Source organism: Ornithorhynchus anatinus, chromosome 1 (assembly GCF_004115215.2).
Source record: "Ornithorhynchus anatinus isolate Pmale09 chromosome 1, mOrnAna1.pri.v4, whole genome shotgun sequence".
NCBI classification, from domain to species: Eukaryota; Metazoa; Chordata; class Mammalia; order Monotremata; family Ornithorhynchidae; genus Ornithorhynchus; species Ornithorhynchus anatinus.
In genome coordinates this window covers 3,001,279-3,023,009 of record NC_041728.1, presented here as the reverse complement: position 1 = coordinate 3,023,009, position 21,731 = coordinate 3,001,279, and the positions used below count along the sequence as shown (strand labels likewise).

The 21,731-nt window shown below is 53.8% G+C and overlaps 1 protein-coding gene across 13 annotated transcripts in view; it reads right to left on the bottom strand.

Moving 5' to 3' along the window:
• Positions 1-20,616, bottom strand: part of PACS2 (phosphofurin acidic cluster sorting protein 2) — a 161,262-nt gene extending 140,646 nt beyond the window's left edge. For all 13 annotated transcript variants that reach the window (XM_029060929.2, XM_039910781.1, XM_039910715.1 and 10 more), the window contains exon 1: positions 20,460-20,616. In XM_029060929.2, coding sequence (XP_028916762.1) covers positions 20,460-20,578 — 119 coding nt within the window. In that variant the 5' untranslated portion in view covers positions 20,579-20,616. The remainder of the gene's footprint in view (positions 1-20,459) is intronic.
• Positions 20,617-21,731: the final 1,115 nt, after the last annotated feature.

The following is a 21,731-nucleotide window of genomic DNA, read 5'->3' as shown; positions in this document are numbered from 1 at the left end:
TGTTAAGCGCTTACTATTTGCTGAGCACTGTTCTACGAGCTGGGGTAGTTAGAGGGTAATCAGATTGTCTCACGTGGGGCTCACATTTTTTTAATTCCCATTTTTACAGATGAGATCACTGAGGCCCAGAGAAGTGATTTGCCCAAGGTCACAGAGCAGACAAGTGGTGGAGCCGGGATTAGAACCCACGACCTCTGACTCCCAAGCCCGGGCTTTTGCCACTAAGCCACGCTAGAAGTGCTGTCCAGAATCCAGGGAAGAAAATTGGGGTCTATCTTGGTCGAAACCGTAAACTCACTGTGGGCAGGGAACGTATCTGCTAATTCTCTTGCCCCGTACTCTCCCAAGTGCTTAGAACAGTGCGCTGCACATAGTAAGTGCTCAATAAATACCACCGACTGACAGTAACTACACGGTATTCCTATAAAACTTCCATCCGAGACCTCACGGTGCTCCACAAAGAACGATACACCCTGAAAATTTTAAAAAGTAGCCAAGGAACTTCATTATTTTACACATTTCGGGAATTAGAAAGAAGGAAGAGGGAAGGGAGCAGAAGGAGAAACACACGTGACTAGGAATCTCCTTGGCCCCCGGCCACAAGTTCAGGAGAGACGAGAATCGATACATCTCACACCTTCATCAGCCTGCATCAAGTCCCAGGTTCACTTGAGAATAGTGGGAAATATCGTAGATCACTTCACTGGGACCAAAATTTTGGAGATGTATAAAAATAGCCCGCAATTTCCCAGTGCCCGCTGTGGAAGTGTTGAAATATAAGAAATCGTTGTGTTATTGACCAAGAACGCACTAAACAGAATCAGAGCGAGTCAGAGCGAGTAAACATTATTAAGGCGTTTTTAAATAGCGTTTTCTCTTTGGGGAAAATAAAAATCCGGATTCTGTGCCACAGTAAGATAATCAAAGACATAACTCTAGACTGAAACTCCCAAAGTAACCCCGAGACTGTTGAGTGACTGTGTGGTAGCCGATATGAGGTTTTTATTTTTAATATCCACAGTGGGAAATCGTTGCATAAATCTTCCCGACATCCCTCCTGTAGTTTTTCAGAAGTATTCACTTAGCTGTGCACCCTTTATTCACCCCACCCTCAGCCCCACGGCATTTCTGTCCATATCCGGAATTCAACGGCCTAAATTAAGGGCTGTCTCCCCCTTTAATAATAACGTTGGTATCTGTTAAGCGCTTACTATGCGCAGGGCACCGTTCGAAGCGCTGGGGGAGATACAGGATAATCGGGTCGTCCCACGTGAGGCTCACAGTCTTCATCCCCAGTTTACAGATGAGGGAACTGAGGCCCAGAGAAGTGAAGGGACTCGCCCACAGTCACACAGCTGACAAGGGGCGGAGCCGGGATTCGAACCCGTGAACTCTGCCTCCCAAGCCCGGGCTCGTTCCACTGAGCCACGCTGCTTGTCTTTAGAGTGTAAGATTCTTGCAGACGGGGAACGCGTCTACCAACTCTGTCCTACCGTACTCCCCCAAGCACTTAGTACAGGGGTCTGTACACAGTAATAACGAGGATAATTGCGGTATCTGTTAAGCACGTGCTACGTGCTTACACTCTACTAAGCGCTGGGGTGAGTTAAGGCTAATCGGGTTGGCCACGGTCCCCGACCCACATAGGGCTCACAGTTTTAATCCCCATTTTACAGATGAGGTAAGAGGCAGAGAGGAGTCAAGTGACAATAATAACAGTAACGTTGGTATCTGTTAAGCGCTCTGTTAAGCGTCCCTGCCTCACGTGGGACAACCCGATCCCCCCGTGTCTACCCCAGCGCTTAGAACGGTGCTCTGCACATAGTAAGCGCTTAACAGATACCAACATTATTATTATTACTACGTGCGAAGCACTGTTCTCAGCGCCGGAGGGGTTACAAGAGAGAAGCAGCGTGGCTCGGCGGAAAGAGCCTGGGCTTCGGAGTCAGAGGTCACGGGTTCGACTCCCGGCTCTGCCACTCGTCAGCTGGGTGACCGTGGGCGAGTCACTTAACTTCTCTGGGCCTCGGTGACCTCATCTGTAAAATGGGGATTAAAACTGTGAGCCCCACGTGGGACGTTCTGATCACCCTGTATCCCCCCGGCGCTCAGAACAGTGCTCTGCACATAGTAAGTGCTTAACGAATACCACCAGAGCACTGTACTATGCCCTTGGGAGAGTCCAACACAACAGAGTAGTAGACACTCTTCCTGACTACAAAGAGCTTTCAGTCGAGAGGGGGAGACGGACATTAATATGCTGGATAATGGATGATTCACAGATGGACGCGTAAGTGCTACGGGGCTGAGGGTGGGGCCGATATCCCAAATCCAAACGTCAGAGATCCAGAGCTAACAGCATCCTCACACGTTCCCAAGGACCGGTAGCAAGGGCTGGCCTCGATCCATCAATAGATCATATTTTGGGAGCGCTTACTGTGTGCCAGGCACCGTACTAAGCGCCTGGGAGACTACAACAGAGCCGAGCTGGTGGCCGCGTTCCCTGCCCTAGGAAAGTTAAAGGGGGTAAGGGCCTCCCCCCCGCTTCCCCTCGGCCACTCGGACAAATCCCGCTGCCTCCCCCATCCCGGCCTTTCTCCGGGCACTTATTCCCTTCCCTTCTCTGTGCCTCAGTTCCCTCGTCTGGAAAACGGGGATGAATAATAATAATAATAATAATAATGTTGGTATTTGTTAAGCGCTTACTATGTGCCGAGCCCTGTTCTAAGCGCTGGGGTAGACATAGGGGAATCAGGTCGTCCCACGTGGGGCTCACGGTCTTCATCCCCATTTTACAGATGAGGGAACTGAGGCACAGAGAAGTGAAGTGACTCGCCCACAGTCACACGGCCGACAAGTGGCAGAGCTGGGATTCGAACTCATGAGCCCTGACTCCAAAGCCCGTGCTCTTTCCGCTGAGCCACGCTGCTTCTCCAAGATGAAGACCGTGAGCCCCACGTGGGACAACCTGATCGCCTTGTATCGCCCAGCGCTTAGAACGGTGCTTTGCACACAGTAAGCGCTTAACCAATATCACCATTATTCTACCACCACCGCTTGCCGCGACTCTTCTCCACGACCTCTCCAAAACCCACCGATCCGTTTGCGACCAAGGAGAAGAATCTGTTGCCGAACTGTCCGTTCCAAGCGCTCAGTACAGTGCTCTGCACATGGTAAGCGCTCAGTAAATGGTACCGAATGAATGAGGAGAACGTGCAGGCTGGGATATTTGGGTTCTAAGCCCAGCTCTGCCGCTCGTCTGCTGTGTGACCTCGGGCCGGGCGCTTGACTTCTCTGTGCCTCGGTTGCCTCATCTGTGAAATGGGGATTGAGATTACGAGTGCCCCGTGGGACAGGGACTGTGTCCAACTCCGTTTTCTGGTATCCGCCTCCCCAGAGCTTAGTACAGTGGGTAGCACAAGGTGGGTGCTTAACAAATACCCTCATCATCATCATCATCATCATCATTATGATTCTCCATCCCTATTTCTCCCCTGCTCTGACTCGTGCTACTTTCCCAACTGTCTACACCACGGTCCCTCTAACTCCGACAGCCTCCGTCGTATGAGGGGCTACTTGCCAGGGTCCGGGAAGTCTTTGCAATTTAGTCTCTGAATTAAATTTTACCTTTTTATGATATTTGTTAAGCGCTCACTAAGGCGCCAGGCACCGTACTAAGGTGCGCGACAATCCGGTTGGACACGGCCCACGGCCCACACGGGGCTGGCGGTCTTAATCCCCATTTCGCAGATGAGGAAACTGAGGCACAGAGAAGCCACGTGACCCGATTTCCTTGTATCCATCCGAGAGCTTGATTCGGTGCCCGGTACTTGGTGGGCGCTTAAATAGCACATATTATTATTATGTCGGCAGCGACTACTTGTTTCGTTCTGTTTCGTCTCCCCCGTTTAGACTGTGAGCCCGTTATTGGGCGGGGATTGCCTCCGTCTGCTGCCGAACTGTGCATTCCAAGCACTCGGTACAGTGCTCTGCACATAGGAAGCGCTCAATAAAGTCTAGAGGGGGAGACGGATATTGATATAAATAAATCACAGAGATCTACGTAAGCTCGCTGTGGGCAGGGAATTCATTCGATAGTATTTACTGAGCGCTTACTAAGGGCAGAGCACTGAACTAAGTGCTTGGAATAGTCCGCTCACTGTTATACCGTACTCTTCCGAGCGAGCGGCCAGTACAGTATTTACTGAGTACACAGTAAGCGCTCAATAAATGATCGAATAAGTGCTGCAGGGCCACCTAGGCACCTGAATCTGTACCCCTTGAGCACTTAGATTCTCACCCCACCCCACAGCACTGAAGAACACCCCCATATACCCTGACGTTTCCCCGATCTATAATTTATTTTAACGTCCACCTGCCCCACTGGATATTAAGCTCCCTGAGGGCCAGGATCGCGTCCACCAACCGTACTGGACTCTCCCAAAGCGTCTAATACGGCGCGCCGCACAGACTAAGTGCTCGAATGCCACCGACTGATGGATCAATGCCCCAGTTTTAAAGACCGTGATCTGCGAGTGCTCCAAGCCGCCCGGGCCGGTGCTACGGAGGACAATCTAATTCCCCGCACTTTCCCACAGCCGGTCGAGAAAAGCGGGTAAGCGTGAAAATCCTTTACGGTTTTTTCCTCTGTTTCGTTTCTGAAGCCACGGCCAGTCTTCTTCCGATTCCGGCCAGTAGAGAACGGGAGTCGACGGTGTCATTTAGGCACTTAGAGAAGTCCGAATCAGTAGGGAGCAAGGATCCCGGAAGAATTTTTTTCCAAGAGTAAGAATTTTTGTCCAAGAATCTGATGGGCTTTCTCCGACGAAGACTATCTGCAGAGCTCTGATTTACATACAATTACCATAAAAGAGTCAGTGTACCGTAGTGTTTATATTTGGTATTTTCTATTAATCCTACTTCTTAAACTAATATTTTGAAGAGTAAAACCTAACTCGGATTAAAGGGGAGGGAGCCAAGTGTGGATAAATGGTTTTACAGGATAATCAGCGATATGGGCCGGGGTGAGGGGGGAAGGATCAAGGGCCTGGCGGTCAGAGGACTTGGGTTCTAATGCTGCTCTGCCACTTAATAATGAGAACAATAATAACGACTGTGGTGTCTGTGAAACTTCCCGTGCAACCTTGGGCAAGTCATTTCACTGGGCCTCACGGTTCCTTCGCCCGTGAAAAGAGGATTAAATATCTGTGGTCTCTCTCACTTTGCCTGGGAGCCCCGCTGGGAAAGCGGCTGTGGCCAATCTGCCTATGTTGTATCTATCCCAACCCTTAGTACACTGCTTGGCACACAGTAGGCCCTTTATTCCCACAATTATTATTACTTCTAATAAGAGAAAAACCGATTAAAGTGTGGTGGGTATCTTCCTCATATCCTCTCCCCACCTTCCTCATCACAGTAGAAAACAGCCTCATCCTCCCTGTCTTACAAGCCCCTAACCTGGGCACTGTCTTCACTCATCTGACCCGCACAGCCAATCTATCGCCAAATCCTACCAGTGTCACCTCCCCAAAATTGGCGAAGATCCTCCCTTCCCTCTCCATCCGAACTGCCGCGACGCTGATCCAAGCACGTATCCCCTCTCGCTTCGAGAACCTGCCGCATCAGTTCTGATCCCGCCTCCCTCCCGTCTCAGCTGGGTGACTCTGGGCAAGTCCCTTCACTTCTCTGGGCCTCGGTTCCCTCATCTGTAAAACGGGGATGAAGGAGACAACCTGATGACCCTGTATCTACCCCAGCGCTTACAATAGTGCTGGGCGCACAGAAAGCGCTTAAGAAATACCAACATTATTATCATCATCAGTGATGATCAGTATCATCCCCCCTTTCCCTCTGCTCCTCCCCCTCTCTCTTCCCCTCCCCTCAGCACCGGGCTCATTTGTATAGATTTTTATTACCCTATTTATTTTGTTAATGAGGTGTCCATCCCCTTGATTCTATTTATTGCGATTAAGTTGTCTTGTTTTTGTCCGGCCGTCTCCCCCGATTAGACCGTGAGCCCATCAAAGGGCAGGGCTGTCTCGATCCGTTGACGAATTGTCCATTCCAAACACTTAGTACAGTGCTCTGCACATAGGAAGCGCTCAATAAATACTACTGAATGAATGAACGAAAGGAAGATCTCCCTGCTGAGCCAGGATTTGAACCCATGACCTCTGACTCCCAAGCCCGGGCTCTTTAAACCGAGCCACGCTGATTCCCTAATTTTAATTTATTCGAAATATTTGATTTATATTTATTCATCTATTTATTAATAATTTATTAAGAATAAGTGATGTGGCATAATGATCATACAATAAGAATTAATAATAATAATAATCGTGGCATTTGTTAAGTACGTACCTATGTGCCAGGCGCTGTTCTGAGCACTGGGATGGATACAAGCAAATCGGATTAGACGGTCCCCCTGTCCCGTTTGGGGCTCACGGTCTCAATCCCCATTTTACAGAGGAGGGAACCGAGGCCCAGAGAAGTGAAGTGACTTGCCGAAGGCCACACAGCAGACAGGTGGTGGAGCCGGGACTAGAACCCAGGACCTTCTGACTCCCAGGCCCGGGCTCGAACCAAGGTGCCGTGCTGCTTCTCATACTCACCCCACCCTAAGCCCCACAGCACTTAAGTACATATTCATAATTTAGTTTAATGCCTGTCTCCTAGACTTTAAGCTCCACGTGGGCTGGGAACTCTTCAGTGTTGTACTCTCGCAAGTGCTTAATACGGTGCTCTGCACTCAGGAAGTGCTCAGTAAATACCCCATATCGATTGATTGATGAGAAGCAGCGCGGCTCAGTGGAAGGAGGCCGGGCTTGGGAGCCAGAGGTCGTGGGTTCTAATCCCGGCTCTGCCACTCGTCAGCTGTGTGACTGTGAGCGAGTCACTTCACTTCTCTGGGCCTCAGTGACCTCATCTGGAAAATGGAGATGAAGACCGTGAGCCCCACGTGGGACGACCCGATGACCCTGTATCTCCCCCAGCGCTTAGAACAGTGTTCTGCACATAGGAAGCGCTTAACAAATACCAACAGTATTACTGTTACTATTACTGGGGGGGTGTTTTTGCTAAATAAAGGGCTTAGCATTCCTTTGATTCTGTACTGACTGTCTCCATCTGCCTCCACCTAAGTCTCGTATTTTGAATTTAACTGAGGCTTTGTAGTGTAGATGATCTTTAGTTAAAAGCCTGCCTTCCCGTCGTTGTTAATTCACAGCACGGGAGAGCCAAATGGGTACAGACCACAGTTCTAAGGACTTGGGGGCACACCACCGATTTAGTACACGAGACCTGGCGGATTTTTTCACCTCACAGGGGACACAGACGCTAAAAGAAAAAAAAAGATACCGGTAGGAGGAAGCGATAAAATGTAAAGCTATGTGGAGTTGCTCAGGGGAAATCCAAGTGCTAAAGTCACAGTTGGGGAAATAGAGCGGGGAGATAAAAGATGAATCGGGGCAGGCCTCCTGGAAGTTGAAGTCAGGGAGAGTGCTGGTCTGCTAGATAAGACGGGGACAGACTTCTTCACAGCAATCATTCATTCAATAGCATTTAGTGAGCGCTTACTATGTGCACGGCACTGAACTGAGCGCTTGGAATGGACAACTGGGCAACAGATAGAGACCATCCCCGCCCACTGACGGGCTTACAGTTTAATTCCTCAGGTGGAGCCTTTCTTTTCTCTCCAGCGCTTACTACATGTCAAGCAGTATTAGAAGTATTATTGCCACTGTTCTCGTCCGTCCGTCAGTCCCCCCGATCAGACCGTAAGCCCGTCAGAGGGCAGGGACCGTCTCTATCTGTTGCCCATTTGTCCATTCCAAGCGCTCAGTACGGTGCTCTGCACATAGTAAGCGCTCAATAAATACTATTGAATGAATGAATAAGCACCAGGGTAGATACTAGCCAATCAGGTTGGACACAATCCCTGTCCCGCCTGGGGCAGTCTCAACCCCCATTTTACAGATGAGGTAACTTGAGGCCCAGAGAAATTAACTGACCTGCCCTAGATCACACAGCGGACAAGTGGGGGGGCCGGGATCAGAACCCAGGTCCTTCTGGCTGCCGGACCCGGATTCTATCCACTAAGCCGTGCTATTGTCCACTGAACCCACGGTCTGAGGATGAGGCGGACTCTGGTCCGACAGATCCGACGGGGGAGGGAATTACAGTTCAGGGGGGACAGCTTGAGCAAGGGGACAGAGGTGAGACACAGAATTTATTCCGACTTCACTGTTCAGAAATATTTTTTGTGTCTTTTTCCCCCTCCATTAGAGGGTGAGCACTGACGGGCGGGGAAAGCATCTTGCGCATCCGTTCTCTGCGCTTGCAAACAGTGGGCTCTCGTTAAGTCAGTCGGTGGCATCTGAGCGCTTATTTTGGGCAGAGCACTGTACTAAACCCTTGGGAGAGTACAAGTGGAGAAGCAGCATGGCTCGGTGGAAAGAGCCCGGGCTTGGGAGTCGGAGGACACCGGTTCTAATCCCGGCTCTGCCGCCTGTCTGCTGTGTGACCTTGGGCAAGTCGCTTAACTTCTCCGTGCTTCGGTGACTTCATCTGTAAAATGGGGATGAAGACTGTACCCACCCTTGTATCCACCCCAGCGCTTAGAACAGTGCTCGGTACGTAGTAAGCGCTTAACAGACGCCATAATTATGACTTATTATTGCAAGAGAGTTGCGAGATGCGTTCCCCGCCCAGAACGACTTACAGTGTAGAGGACTAAAGACCCTGACTGGTCCTCTTCCTCCTCCTCCTCCCCACAGATCACCCGGGCTCCAGCGTCTCCCCTCTCCATTCCAAACTTCCCTCTGCTGCCTGGATCATATTTCGAAAACGAAATTTAGCAAATGTCTCTCCACTCTTTAAAAACCTCCACCGGTTACCCATTCCTCTCCGCAGCAAGCAGATGCTCCTGACAAATGGCTTCAAAGCATTCCGTTAGGGCTCTCCCTCCTCTACACCCCAGCTCACAATCTTCCTCCCAAATCGCTCCCTGAGCCCTCATTCATTCATTCATTCATTCAACTGTATTTACTGAGCGCTTACTATGTGCAGAGCACTGTACTAAGCGCTTGGAATGGACAACTCGGTAACAGATAGAGACAGTCCCTGCCCACTGACGGGCTCACAGTCTAATCTATTCTATTTATTTGCTATTGTTTTAATGAGACGTTCATCCCCTTGATTCTATTTATTGCTACTGTTCTTGTCTGCCTCCCCCGATTAGACCGTAAGCCCGTCAGTGGGCAGGGACCGTCTCTATCTGTTGCCGATTTGTACATTCCAAGCGCTTAGTACAGTGCTCTGCACATAGTAAGCAGCGTGGCTCGGTGGAGGAAAGAGCACGGGCTTTGGAGTCAGAGGTCATGGGTTCGAATCCCGGCTCTGCCACTTGTCAGCCGGGTGACTGTGGGCGAGTCACTTCACTTCTCGGTGCCTCAGTTCCCTCATCTGTAAAATGGGGATTAAGACTGTGGGCCCCACGTGGGACAGTCTGATTCCCCTGGGTCTACCCCAGCGCTTAGAAGAGTGCTCTGCACATAGTAAGCGCTTAACAAATACCAACATTATTATAGTAAGCGCTCAATAAATACTATTGAATGAATGAATGAATAATCTTCTTTCTTCTCATTCTTGCTTCCCACTTCCTAATCGGAATTCCCTTCCAGCTTCCGATCTGCCAGACCACAGCTCTCCCCACCTTCAAACCCCTCCTAAACACTCATCTCCTCCAGAAGGCATTCCCTTTTTCACTGTATTCACGATATTTGTTATGTGCCTACTGTATGCCAGGCACGGCACTAAGCGCTGGGGTAGATACAGGCTAATAATAATAATAATGTTGGTATTTGTTAAGCGCTTACTGTGTGCAGAGCACTGTTCTGGGGGAGATACAGGGTCATCAGGTTGTCCCACATGGGGCTCACGGTCTTAATTCCCATTTTACAGATGAGGGAACTGAGGCACAGAGAAGTGAAGCGACTCGCCCACAGTCACACGGCTGACAAGTGGCAGAGCCGGCATTCGAACCCGTGACCTCTGACTCCCAAACCCGGGCTCTTTCCACTGAACTACGCTGCAGAATGGACACGGCCCACGCCCCACATGGGGCTCACGGTCTTAATCCCCATTTTACAGATGAGGGAATTGAGGCCCAGAGAAGTTCCCCCGACAACGCTCCACCTTTCCAGGGTAAATCCATCCAAACGTCTTAGGATTTCTGTTTATTCCCATGTGCGTAGTCTCAGTTCACACTGACGATATTACTGGACTGGAAATTTTAAATGTCGAATTTCACCAAAAAAAAAGGGAGCAAAAACTCACTTTATCACGGTGTGGTGTCGCCGATTACCTAGCAGGATTACAAATTTAACCCCACTCTACCATTACAGCGCAAAGCCGTTATCTGAGTGAACTGTGGTTAGCCAAACTGAGATGAGATCAGATCATCTAGAAAGGATTTAAGATACCCTGACAAAATTGGCCGCCTCTACGTCCAAGGAAGCCAACTTTTCAAGTGGCTGACTTGTCTCCGTCCTAGTTTATTCTGATAATTATCTTTCTTCTCTAATGATTTCACAAATGGTTAGACAGTAGTCAGACCTTCTGTAACCTGGGGCTTCTGTTCTTGGTGAATCCCTCGAGAAGAGAACTCACGATCTAATGCACGTGCCTTGATTAAACCTGACGCGCACCACTTTTTTCTGACACGTTGTGTACTATCCAGAGGGACACGTGCTGCCTGAACGAAAAAGCCTAGTGGATAGAGCGCGGGCCTGGGAGTCGGAAGGACCTGGGTTCTAATCCCGGCTCTGCCCCTCGCCTGCTGGTTGACCTTGAGCAAGTCCCTTCACTCCTCTTGTCCTCCGTTACCTCATCCGTAAAATGGGGATTAAGACCGTGAGCCTCATCGTGGACAGATCCATCCTGACTAGCTTGTATCTACCCCAGCACTCAGTACAGTGCCTGACATATAGTAAGCGCTTAACAAATACCATTAAAAAAAAAAACAAACTCAAACCCCCCCCCCATGTCGGGTTGTCCTCTGTACTTGAAGTGATAAAGTTCACCTACGACTGCCTTTGTGGGTGAATCGGCCAATGTGGAATCTGCAGTCGCACGGGACACACAAAGAGTTGTCCCTTGTTATGCTGTGCTAAATGTTTTCAGCATGCCCTACTTTCCCGGTAGCTCACAGTGAAAGCGTGTTTTTTGGGAAAACTGACTGAAATGGAGTTTCAGAAGTTCATACTATTCAAACGTCATGATTCTACTGCACAAGTGCCTGTTTGGCAGAGTCTACATCAGCCCGTACTACGTAGATTTTACAGGTGACTTCCCAGAAACACACATTTAGAAGCATCCGCCTTCTTTCGGTCATTCACAGGCCTATTTAAAAGGCAAAAAAAATCAGGATACTAATAATAATAATAACAATGTTGGTATTTGTTAAGCGCTTACTATGTGCAGAGCACCGTTCTAAGCACTGGGGTAGATACAGGGTGATCAGATTGTCCCACGTGGGACTCACAGTTTTAATCCCCATTTTACAGATGAGGAAACTCAGAGAAGTGAAGCGACTTGTCCACAGTCACACTGCTGACAAGGGGCAGAGCCGGGATTCGAACCCCTGACCTCTGACTTCCAAGCCCGGGTTCTTTCCACTGGGCCACGCTACCATAATTCATTCATTCAATTATATTTAGTGAGTGTTTACTGTGTGCAGAGCACTCTACTAAGCGCTTGGAGAGTACAATGCAGCAATATAAAGAGACCATCCCTGCCCACAACTGTCTTACTAGGTTTGTGCTGTTACATTTCTAAGATCAATTTTTGGTCATCTGTGGATTTACCTGGCCACAGCTAACTAATATTTGGTTTTATTTTATTAAACAGTCCCTCTAGACTCTGCGCCCACTGCAGACGGAGAATGTCGCTTCTTATTGTTGTACTGTACTTTCCCAAGCGCTTAGTGCAGTGCTCTGCACACGGTAAGCGCTTAATACAACTGAACGAATGAAACACTGGTGCCCTGGGGAAAAACAAAACACAGAACGGCTTTAATGCGTGAGCAAAGGAATGTTTAGATAGCACCTGGATGGTGGCCAATTTGCTAGCTTCTGTTTGGGGAAATTAAAAAAAAAAATAAAACACCAAAAAAACAGACACCTACAAAGATAGAAAAGCTAAGAAACACCCCCTCACCGAGATTGTTGATTTAGTATAGAAACTTGAAAACAATCTACAGATTCACTCATTTTGCAGTAGTGTTTACGGACCACAATTATCATCATCTGTGGGCAGAGAACTACACCAGGTCATGAAGACAGTACAATAATAAACAGGGCCCTTGCCCTGAAGGAATTTACAGTAGATAGAGGAGACACCCGCTCCCCTTTGGGAACTTAATATTCACCCCACCCTCGGCCTCACTGCACCGTGCAACTTATTTATATTAAAGTCTCGTCGCCCCGTCTAAGCGATCAGCTTCTTCTTGTGGCAGGAAACACGGTCGCCCATGGCACAGCGGATAGAGCCCGGGCCTGGGAGTCAGAAGGTCAGGGGTTCTAACGCCAGCTCCACCACTCGTCTTCTCTGCGGCCTTGGGCGAGTAACTTCACTTCTTGGGGCCTCAGTTCCCTCATCCGTAAAATGGGGATTAAGCCTGTGAGCCCCTTCCAGGGACGGTGTCCAACCCAATTTGCGTGTATCCACTCTAGTGCTTAGTACAGAGCCCCGGCCCACGGTGAGCGCTTAAACCCCACAATTGTTATTACCAATCCTGCTATACTGAACTCTTCAAAGCTTTTAGTCCAGTTCTCTGCACCCTGAAAGTGCTCAATAAATACCACCGACTGAACGACTGACAAGCGAGCATAAATTGCGCACTTACAGTGGAAGCAGGAGGAAAAGTAAATACACCGAGCATTCACTCATTCCATCGTATTCATTGAGCACTGTGTGCGAAGCACTGTACTAAGTGCTCGGGAGAGTACGACGCAACCCCCAACAGACACATTCCCTACTCGCAACTAACTCACAGTCTAGAAAGGGAGGTAGACACAAATATACATAAATAAAAGAGCAACAGCAAGATATAGAAAAAATGGATTATGTGAGCCAGGGTAGGCGCCTATCGGCTGCATTCATTGAGTGTTGACTGCGTACACGGCATCATACTCAGCGTTTGGGAGAGCCACCTGTCTGCTGTGCGACCTTGGACAAGTCACTTCGCTTCTCTGTGCCTCAGTTACCTCATCTCTAAAATGGGGATTGTGACTGTGAGCCCAACTTGGGACAGGGACCGCGTCCACCCCGATTAGCCTACGTATCCTGCCCGGTGCTTAGAACAGTGCCTGGCACATAGTAAGCGCTTAACAAATACCATAATCATCATTGATATCACTAATTCAACAGAGTTGGTAGACACATTCCCCGCCCACAACGAGCTTACAGTCTAGAAGGGCAGATAGAGATTAATATAAATGAATAATTTACAGAGATGTGCATGGGTGCTGTGGGGCTGAGGGTGGGGTGAATACCAAATGCCCAAAGAGTTCAGATCCAAGTGCGCAGGTGACGCAGAGGGGAGAGGGAGGGCCGGGGGAGAGAGGGATTAATCAGGGAAGACCTCTTGTAGGAGATGTCACCTTAATAAAACCTTGGAAGGCGGGGAGAGTGGTGGTCCGGTGTGGGCTCAGTGGCAAGACCCCGGGCTTGGGAGTCAGAGGTCGTGGGTTCGAATCCCGCCCCTGCCACTCGTCAGCTGTGTGACTGTGGGCAAGTCACTTCACTTCTCTGGGCCTCAGTGACCTCATCTGTAAAACGGGGATTCACTGGAAGCCTCGCGTGGGACGACCCGACGACCCCGTATCTCCCCCAGCGCTCAGAACGGCGCTCGGCACATAGTAAGCGCTTAACAAATACCGACATTATTATACATGGAGTGGGAGGGAGTTCCAGGCCAGGAGGACGACGGAAAAGAGAGGTCAGCGACGAGACAGAGAAGACTGGGGCACCGTAAGCGAGCTGGCATTGGAGGAACGGAATGTGTACGTTGGGCTGCAGTAGGAAATCAGCAAGGTGAATTAGGAGGGGGCAAGTTGATTGAGTGCTTTAAAGCGCAGGGTAAGGAGTTTCTGTTTGATGTGGAGGAGGATGGGCAACCACTGGAGGTTCTGGAGGAGCGGAAAGACATCGGCGGAAATCTTTTTTAGAAAAGTGAGCTAGAAAGCGGCGTGAAGTACGGACTGGGGGGGCGGGAGACAGGGGGCTGGGGGGGTCAGCGAGGAGGCAGAGGTGGGACAGGATAAGGGGCTCAAGTGGAGGACGAGGCCAAAGTTACGGGCTTGTGATATAGGGAGGATAGTGCCCTCTTTGAGGGCAGGGATCATGTTTACTTACTCTAGTCTTTTCTCTGCAGGGCTTAGCACCAGGGCTCTGCCCACAGTAAAGGCTCAATAAAACGACACTGATTTATAACGATAGCTCTAGATTTATGTTTATCCAAGAGTGGCCGTTGGGGTGACAATTGAGGGTGGTGTAGATCTGTTGGGGGATATTTCCTCCAGGAGGTTTCGGGGTGGTTTTGAAGGGAAAGGGTGAGGCTTCGCGGATCTGAAGGGCGGGAATTCCGGAAAGGGGAAAGGATGCGCACAAAAGGTTGAAGACAGGTGAGCCAAGAGGGAGGGACTGCAAGGAGGTTAGCTCGGGCACAGTGATTGACAATAATCTTCAGCGCATTTGTTGAGGGCTTACTCCGTGCCAGGCCCGGTCCTAAACGCCGGGATAAATGCGTGACGATTGGGTTGGACGTGGTCCCTGTCCCACGTAGGGCGCACGGGCTTAAGCCCCATTTTACGGATGAGGTAACTGAGGCCCTGAGAAGTGAAGTGCCCGGTCCCACAGCAGATAAGCGGAGGAGTGGGGATTAGAACCCGTGACCTTCTGACTCCCTGGCCTGGGCTCTATCCACTGGGCCACGCTGCTTCTCGGTGTGAATGAGGGAAGGGCAAGCTGCAGTGCAGCAGCAGAAGAGAGCCGATCGGTAAAAGGGTGAGAGCCGGTGGCCAGCCTCGACGCCAACGGCCAGGAACTTCGCTTTCGGAGGTGGCGGGCACTGGGTAGCGACTGGAAGCAGCGGGGCCCAGAGGATTAAAGCATGAGCCTGGCAGCCAGCGGATCCGAATTCTAACCCTGGCTCGGCCATTGAGAATTCATTTGTTCATTCATAATTATCGAGGGCTTACTCTGCGCAGAGCACTGTACTAAGCGTTTGGGAGAGTACAATACACCAACGGACATCCTCTGCCCGCAATGAGCTTCCAGTCTAGAGGTGGGGAGACAGACGTCAATGGTATCCGTTAGGCGTTTACTACGGGCCGAGCACCGTTGGACGCTCCGGGGTAGATATATGCCAGTCGGGTTGGACCCAGTCCCTGTCCCGCATGGGGCTCCCAGTCTTAATCCCCATTTTACAGATGAGGGAACTGAGGCCCAAAGAAGTGACGTGTCTTGCTCAAAGTCCCACAGCTGACAAGCGGCGGAGCCGGGATTAGAACCCGTGAGCTCTGACTCCCAAGCCCGGGCTCTTTCCACTGAGCCACGCTGCTGCTTAAGCAGCTGTAGCTACCTAAGCGCTCAGTACAGAGGAGGGGGGGGAGGAGAGAGGCGAGAGGAGGAAGAAGGGGAGGCGACAGGAGGAGGAGGCAAGAGGAGGAGGCGGCACGGGGAGGCGAGAAGAGGAGGAAAGGGAGGAGAGAAACGGGAGGAGGAAAGGGAGGAGAGAAGGGAGAGGAAGCGAGAGGTGGGAGGAGAAGAGAGGCGAGAGGAGGAGGAAGGGGAGGCAAGAAGTGAGAGGAGGTGAGAGGCGGGAGGAGCAGGAGGAGAGGGAGGACGAGAGGAGGAGAGAGGCAAGAGGAAGAGGAGGGGAGAGGCAGGAAAAGGAGGAAGAGAGAGACAAGTGGAGGGAAAAATGAAAGGAGGAGAGAGATGAGAGGAGGAGGAGGAGAGAGACGAGAGGAGGAGGAGGAGGAGAGAGACGAGAGGAGGAGGAGGAGAGAGACGAGAGGAGGAGGAGGAGAGAGACGAGAGGAGGAGGAGGAGGAGAGAGATGAGAGGAGGAAGAGAGAGACAGGAGGAGAGAGATGAAAGGAGGAGGAGGAAAGAGGTGAGAGGAAGAGGAGACTCAAGAGCTAGGCATGTGGGGAGAGGTGAAGCCTTCAGAGTGGTGGAGCTCTCCTGGCTTGTAACGCCTTCTCACTGAGCGCTGTGGAGGTTGGTCAGACTGCCCTGGCTTCGGGAACCTCTACAGACATAATAACGATGGTATTTATTAAGCGCTTACTGTGTGCCGAACACCGTTCTAAGCGCTCATAGTAAGCGCTTAACAGATACCAACATTACTGTTGTTATTATTTAGAGGCACCTACAACAAAACAGTAAGGGAAAAACCCGGAAAAAATCTTTCCGACAGAACTATAGGCCCCGCATGCAAAATCCAAAGGAAATCCAACATGGCCTAGTGGAAAGAGCCCGGGACTGGGAGTCAGAAGGACCTGGGTTCTGGTCCCAGCTCCGCCACTTTGTCTGCTGGGCAAACTTGGGCAAGGCGCGACTTCTCTGTGCCTCAGTTAGCTCATCTGTAAAATGGGGATCAAGACTGCGAACCCCATGCAGGACAGGGACTGTGTCCAACCTGATTACCTTCCCCCGTTTAGACTGTGCGCCCGTCACTGGGCGGGGACGGTCTCTATCTGTTGCCGAACTGTACTTTCCGAGCGCTTAGTCCAGTGCTCTGCACATAGTAGGCCCTCGATAAATACCACCGAATGAATGAACTACCCCAGCACCGCCCGGCACACAGGAAGCGCTTAAATGCCATTTTAAAAAATGCATAAAGGATACTCTAAAGATATTCGACTTTCCTAAATGGCACACTTTTACGATTTATACTTTCATCTACATATCTGAAAGGATGATATCTGTAGTGCACAGAAACCAAAGTCAGGACACGTGGATTAAAGAACAGTACGCTGTCCTAAAAAAAATCTCCAATTCCAAACCTGCACAGATCGATAGCTCTGCTGCCGGCGTGACAGGCATCGTTTCCAGCATTTTCCAAAGACCCACGGAGTCTCTTTTACTTGATATCAGGCTGCCCTACGAGCCCTCGATAAATCAAATCACAGTAAGTCTCAATCTCGGGTGTTGTGATCAGTGGATCCCCGTTTACGTCTGTGCCGTCGATCGGCAGTCATGATATTTTGTACCTAAGACGGATTTTGCAGGGTCCTACGGGTATTTCGAAAATCCCCTCAAGGATGCGTCGATCGGCAGTCATAGTATTTTGTACCTAAGAGGGATTTTGCAGGGTCCTACGGGCATTTCGAAAATCCCCTCAAGGAATGCAGTTGCGTTCAAGCAAGGGGTGACGGCGGCCAGCCACACGGTGGTCGTAGCCAGCTGGAGGGGAGGGGTGGGCGGGGGTTTATACGCCGAAGACCCTCGACAAAGACCCTTCCAAATCCCTCCGGAGACGGACACCCGATCCCGGGGTGCCCGACAGCTGATCGTCAGTCGCAGCGCGGCCGGAGGGAGAGAGCCCGGGGGCCTAGGCGTCCGAAGGACCCGGGTTCTAATCCCGCTTGTCAGCTGGCTGACCTTGGGCCGGTCACTTCACTTCCCCGGGCCTCAACGGGGATTGAGATTACGTGGGACGGCGACCGGATCCAACTGATTAACCTGAATCGACCCCAGCGCTCCGTACAGCGCCCGGCACACAGTAGGTGCTTAACAAATACCATTTTTTTTTTAAAAAAAAGAAAAGGCCTTGGAGAGACCTTTCTCAAGTAACGTCTGTCGGGAGCCGCCGAGAAGACAGAGGTGTAGTACGACGGCCGAGTGGTATGTTACAACGGAAGAATCTCTGAACGTGGAAGTGGTTAAAATACGTATATAAATATTTATCTAAAAACAGACGTGGAAGTCGGGGGAGGGGGAGAAGATCTACTTCGACTGGGTCGCGGGAGGCGAAAGAAAAACTTCCCCTTCTGCCCTCCCGGGACCCGTCCGGAGAAGCGCGCGACACGACAGGTGATTTACCTTTACCGGGTCTGTTTCCTAACCTTTCCAACGGCAACTCGTCCTTATAATTACGGGCGGCCCCGGACGCCTTCAATCTGATGCTTTCCCAAGCCCCGGTTCCTCCGTCTCCAAGGGAAGGGGCTGGGCTCGGTGGTCCCTTCGTTCCGAAAAAGGGACCTCGATTCTCCTTCGTTCGTTCGGATTTACTGAGCGCTTACTGTGTGCGGAGCACTCTGCTCCTCCCTACAACCCCCCGGGGCCACCGTGGGGCACGGACAAGCCTCGCCGCCACCGTCGGGTGGGCAACTGCAGCAGAGGGGAGGGCAACCCAGCCCTGCCCGGGCCACCGGAGGATGCCGCTCGCCAGCCCCGCCAGGGCACCGGAGCATTCCCAACTTGCCAACCCTGCCAGGACACCGGAGCATTCCCCCACTCCCCGGCCCCGCCAGGGCAGCAGGGCATCCCCTTTCCCCTCACTCCCTAGTCCCGCCCAGGGCACCGGAGGGTGGGCCTCCCCAATCTTGCCCGGGGCACCAGAGGATCCCCCACACCCCGGCGCTGCCAGGGCACCAGAGAATTTCCCCCCCAGCTGCCCAGCCCTGCCAAGGCACCAGAGGATCCCCCCCCGCACCCTCCCCGGTCCTCCCCGGGGCAGCAGAGGGTCGGACCCCCTATTCTTGCCCAGGGCAGTGAAGGATTCCCCCCCCACACACCCAGCCCCGCCCAGGGCACCGGAGGATGCCCCTCCCCGGCTCTGCCAGAGCAGCAGAGGATCCCCTCACTCCCCAGCCCTGCCAGGGCACCAGAGGATCCTATTCCCCAGTCCCGCCAGGGTGGCAGAGGATCCCACTCCTCAGCTCTGCCAGGGCACCAGAGGATCCTATTCCCCAGTCCCACCAGGGCGGCAGAGGATCCCACTCCTCAGCCCTGCCAGGGCACCAGAGGACCCTATTCCCCAGTCCCGCCAGGGCGGCAGAGGATCCCACTCCCCCGTCCTGCCAGGGCACCAGAGGACCCTATTCCCCAGCCCTGCCAGGGAGGCAGAGGATCCCCTCACTCCCCAGCCCCGCCAGGGCACCAGAGGATCTCCCCATTCCCCGGCGCTGCCAGGGCACCAGAGAATTTCCCCCCAAACTACCCAGCCCGGCCAAGGCACCAGAGGATTCCCCCCCCCCGCACCCTCCCCGGTCCTCCCCGGGGCAGCAGAGGGTCGGACCCACTATTCTTGCCCAGGGCAGTGGAGGACTCCCCCCCCCACACCCAGCCCCGCCCAGGGCACCGGAGGATGCCCCTCCCCGGCCCGGCCCGGGCACCGGAGGATGCCCCCATTACTCAGCCCTGCCCAGGGTGGCAGAGGATCCTATTCCCCAGCCCTGCCAGGGAGGCAGAGGATGCCCCCGCTCGCAGCCCTGCCAGGGCACCAAGGGACCGGGCGGCGAGAGCCCGGGCGTGGGAGTCGGCGGCCGTGGGTTCGAATCCCGGCTCTGCCCCTTGTCGGCTGGGTTCCCGCGGGCAAGTCACTTCACTGGGCCTCGGTGACCCCATCTGGAAAATGGGGACGAAGACGACCGTGAGCCCCAGGTGGCACAACCCGCTGCCCCTGTATCTCCCCCAGCGCTCGACACATAGTGAGCGCTTAAATCCCAACATTATTATTATTGTTAGGACCCCGTTACCCCATCCATCCTGCCAGGGCCCCCCGGCTCGTCCTCCCAACCCCCACCCCTCCCCGGACGACCTTTCGACCTCGACGCGGCTCGGGGCGAGAACCCCGGGCCGGCGAGTCAGAGGTCGCGGGTTCGAATCCCGCCACCCGTCAGCTGGGTGACTTTGGGCGAGTGGCTTCCGACTCGTTCGTTCCAGGCGCTCAGTCCAGTGCTCTGCACCTGGTGGGCGCTCGATCAATACTGTCGAATGAATGAATGAATGAATAGTCCGGGCCTCGCTGATCTCATCTGTAAAACGGGGATGAAGCCTGGGAGCCCCCGGGGGGGGGGGGGGGCTCCCTCCTCACCTTCCACCAACCTCAGCGTCTAGAGCAGCGCTCTGCACGGAGTAAGCTTTTAAAAGCAACATCATTCTCCTCATTATTATTCTTTTTGCAACCCTGAAAGCCTCGCAGGGTCCCTGACTCCAAGGGCCGGCCCAGCCCCTCCGCCCCCCATCACCGCCACTGACTTAAGCGCTCACTCTGCGCCAGGCGCTGCGCCCCACAAACCGTCGGGAGCCCGAAGGCGCCGCCCCCGGAGTTCTTCCCCCCCTCCCCCACCCCCCCCCCCCGATGGCCGAGCGGGCGATCGATGGATCGATGGATCGATGGATGGGTGGATGGGCGCCGGCAGGGCGGGCGGGACGGTCCTCACCTGGGCACGCAGTTGGGGCTGGAGCCGTCGATCTCCCAGGTGGCGAACAGGTTCATGGGCACCGGCGTGTTGAGGGCGCCGGCCCCAGCGGGGAAACTGAGGCGGCCCCGGTCCGCCATGCCGCCCGCCCCCGCCCCGCCGGGACCCGCCGGCTCCTCGGACCAGCGGGACGGACGGACGGACGGAGGGACGGAGGGACGGAGGGAATGGGGGGAGGGACGGAGGGAGGGACGGAGGGAGGGAAGAAGGGTCACATGACCCGGAGGAGGAGGAGGAGGAGGAGGAGGGGCGCGCCACTCTAGCCCTCCGTCACGCCCGCCTCGGCCGCGCCCCTCGCTCGCTCTCTCTCTCTCTCTCTCGGCGTGCGCGCCCCCGCCTCAGGCGCCGCTCTCGGCGTGCGCGGCCCCGCCCGCCTCCCGCTCTCCCCCTGCGTGCGCGCTCCCGCCCGCCTCAGGCTGCTGCTCTTTCTCTCGGCGTGCGCGCGCCCGCCTCAGGCGCCGCTCTGTGCGGGCGCGACCCCCCCCCCCGCCTCAGGCGGCTCCACTTTTCTCCCTGCGTGCGCGGCCCCGCCCGCCTGTCCCCTCTCTCCCCCTGCGTGCGCGCCCCCGCCTCGGACGCCTCTCTGTGCGGGCGCGCCCCCGCCCGCCCCAGACACGCCCCTCTCGCGCTCTCTGCGTGCGCGTTCCCGCGTCCGGCGCCTCTCTGCGCGCGCGCCTCCGCCCGCCTCAGGCGTCCCCCTCTCGCGCTCTGCGTGCGCGCCCCCGCCCGCCTCAGGCTCCTCTCTGTGCGCGCGCGCGCGCCCCCGCCCGCCTCCGTCTCCTCCGTCTGTCTCCGTCTCTCCGGACTCCCGCGGGGGAGGGGAGGGGGCGGGGCACGAGGGAAGAGGGCGGGGCGGGGCGCGTGGGGGTCGCCGGCGAGGGGCCGACGCCCCCCGCCCCCTCCCGCCTCCCCGGCGCGAGCGCAAGCGCGCTCCAGTGCGAGGGGAGAGAAAAGACGGCGCGCGCGAGCGAGACCCCGCCCCGCCCTTCCCACACACACACACACACACACACACACACACACACACGCGCGCGCGCCAACTGCCCCGGGCTCTGCGGATTGGCCGGCCCGTCCGGACAGCGGTCCAATCCCCAGCAGCCCGGCCGCCCACCGGAAGTGACGCGCGCGCTCCCCCGCTTATTCCCTTAGGTGTGAGGGCGGGCGCTCCTCCCTCCTTTCCCCCCCTTCCCCCCTCCCTCCCTCCCCCCCCCTCCCTCCTTGCCCCTCCCCCCT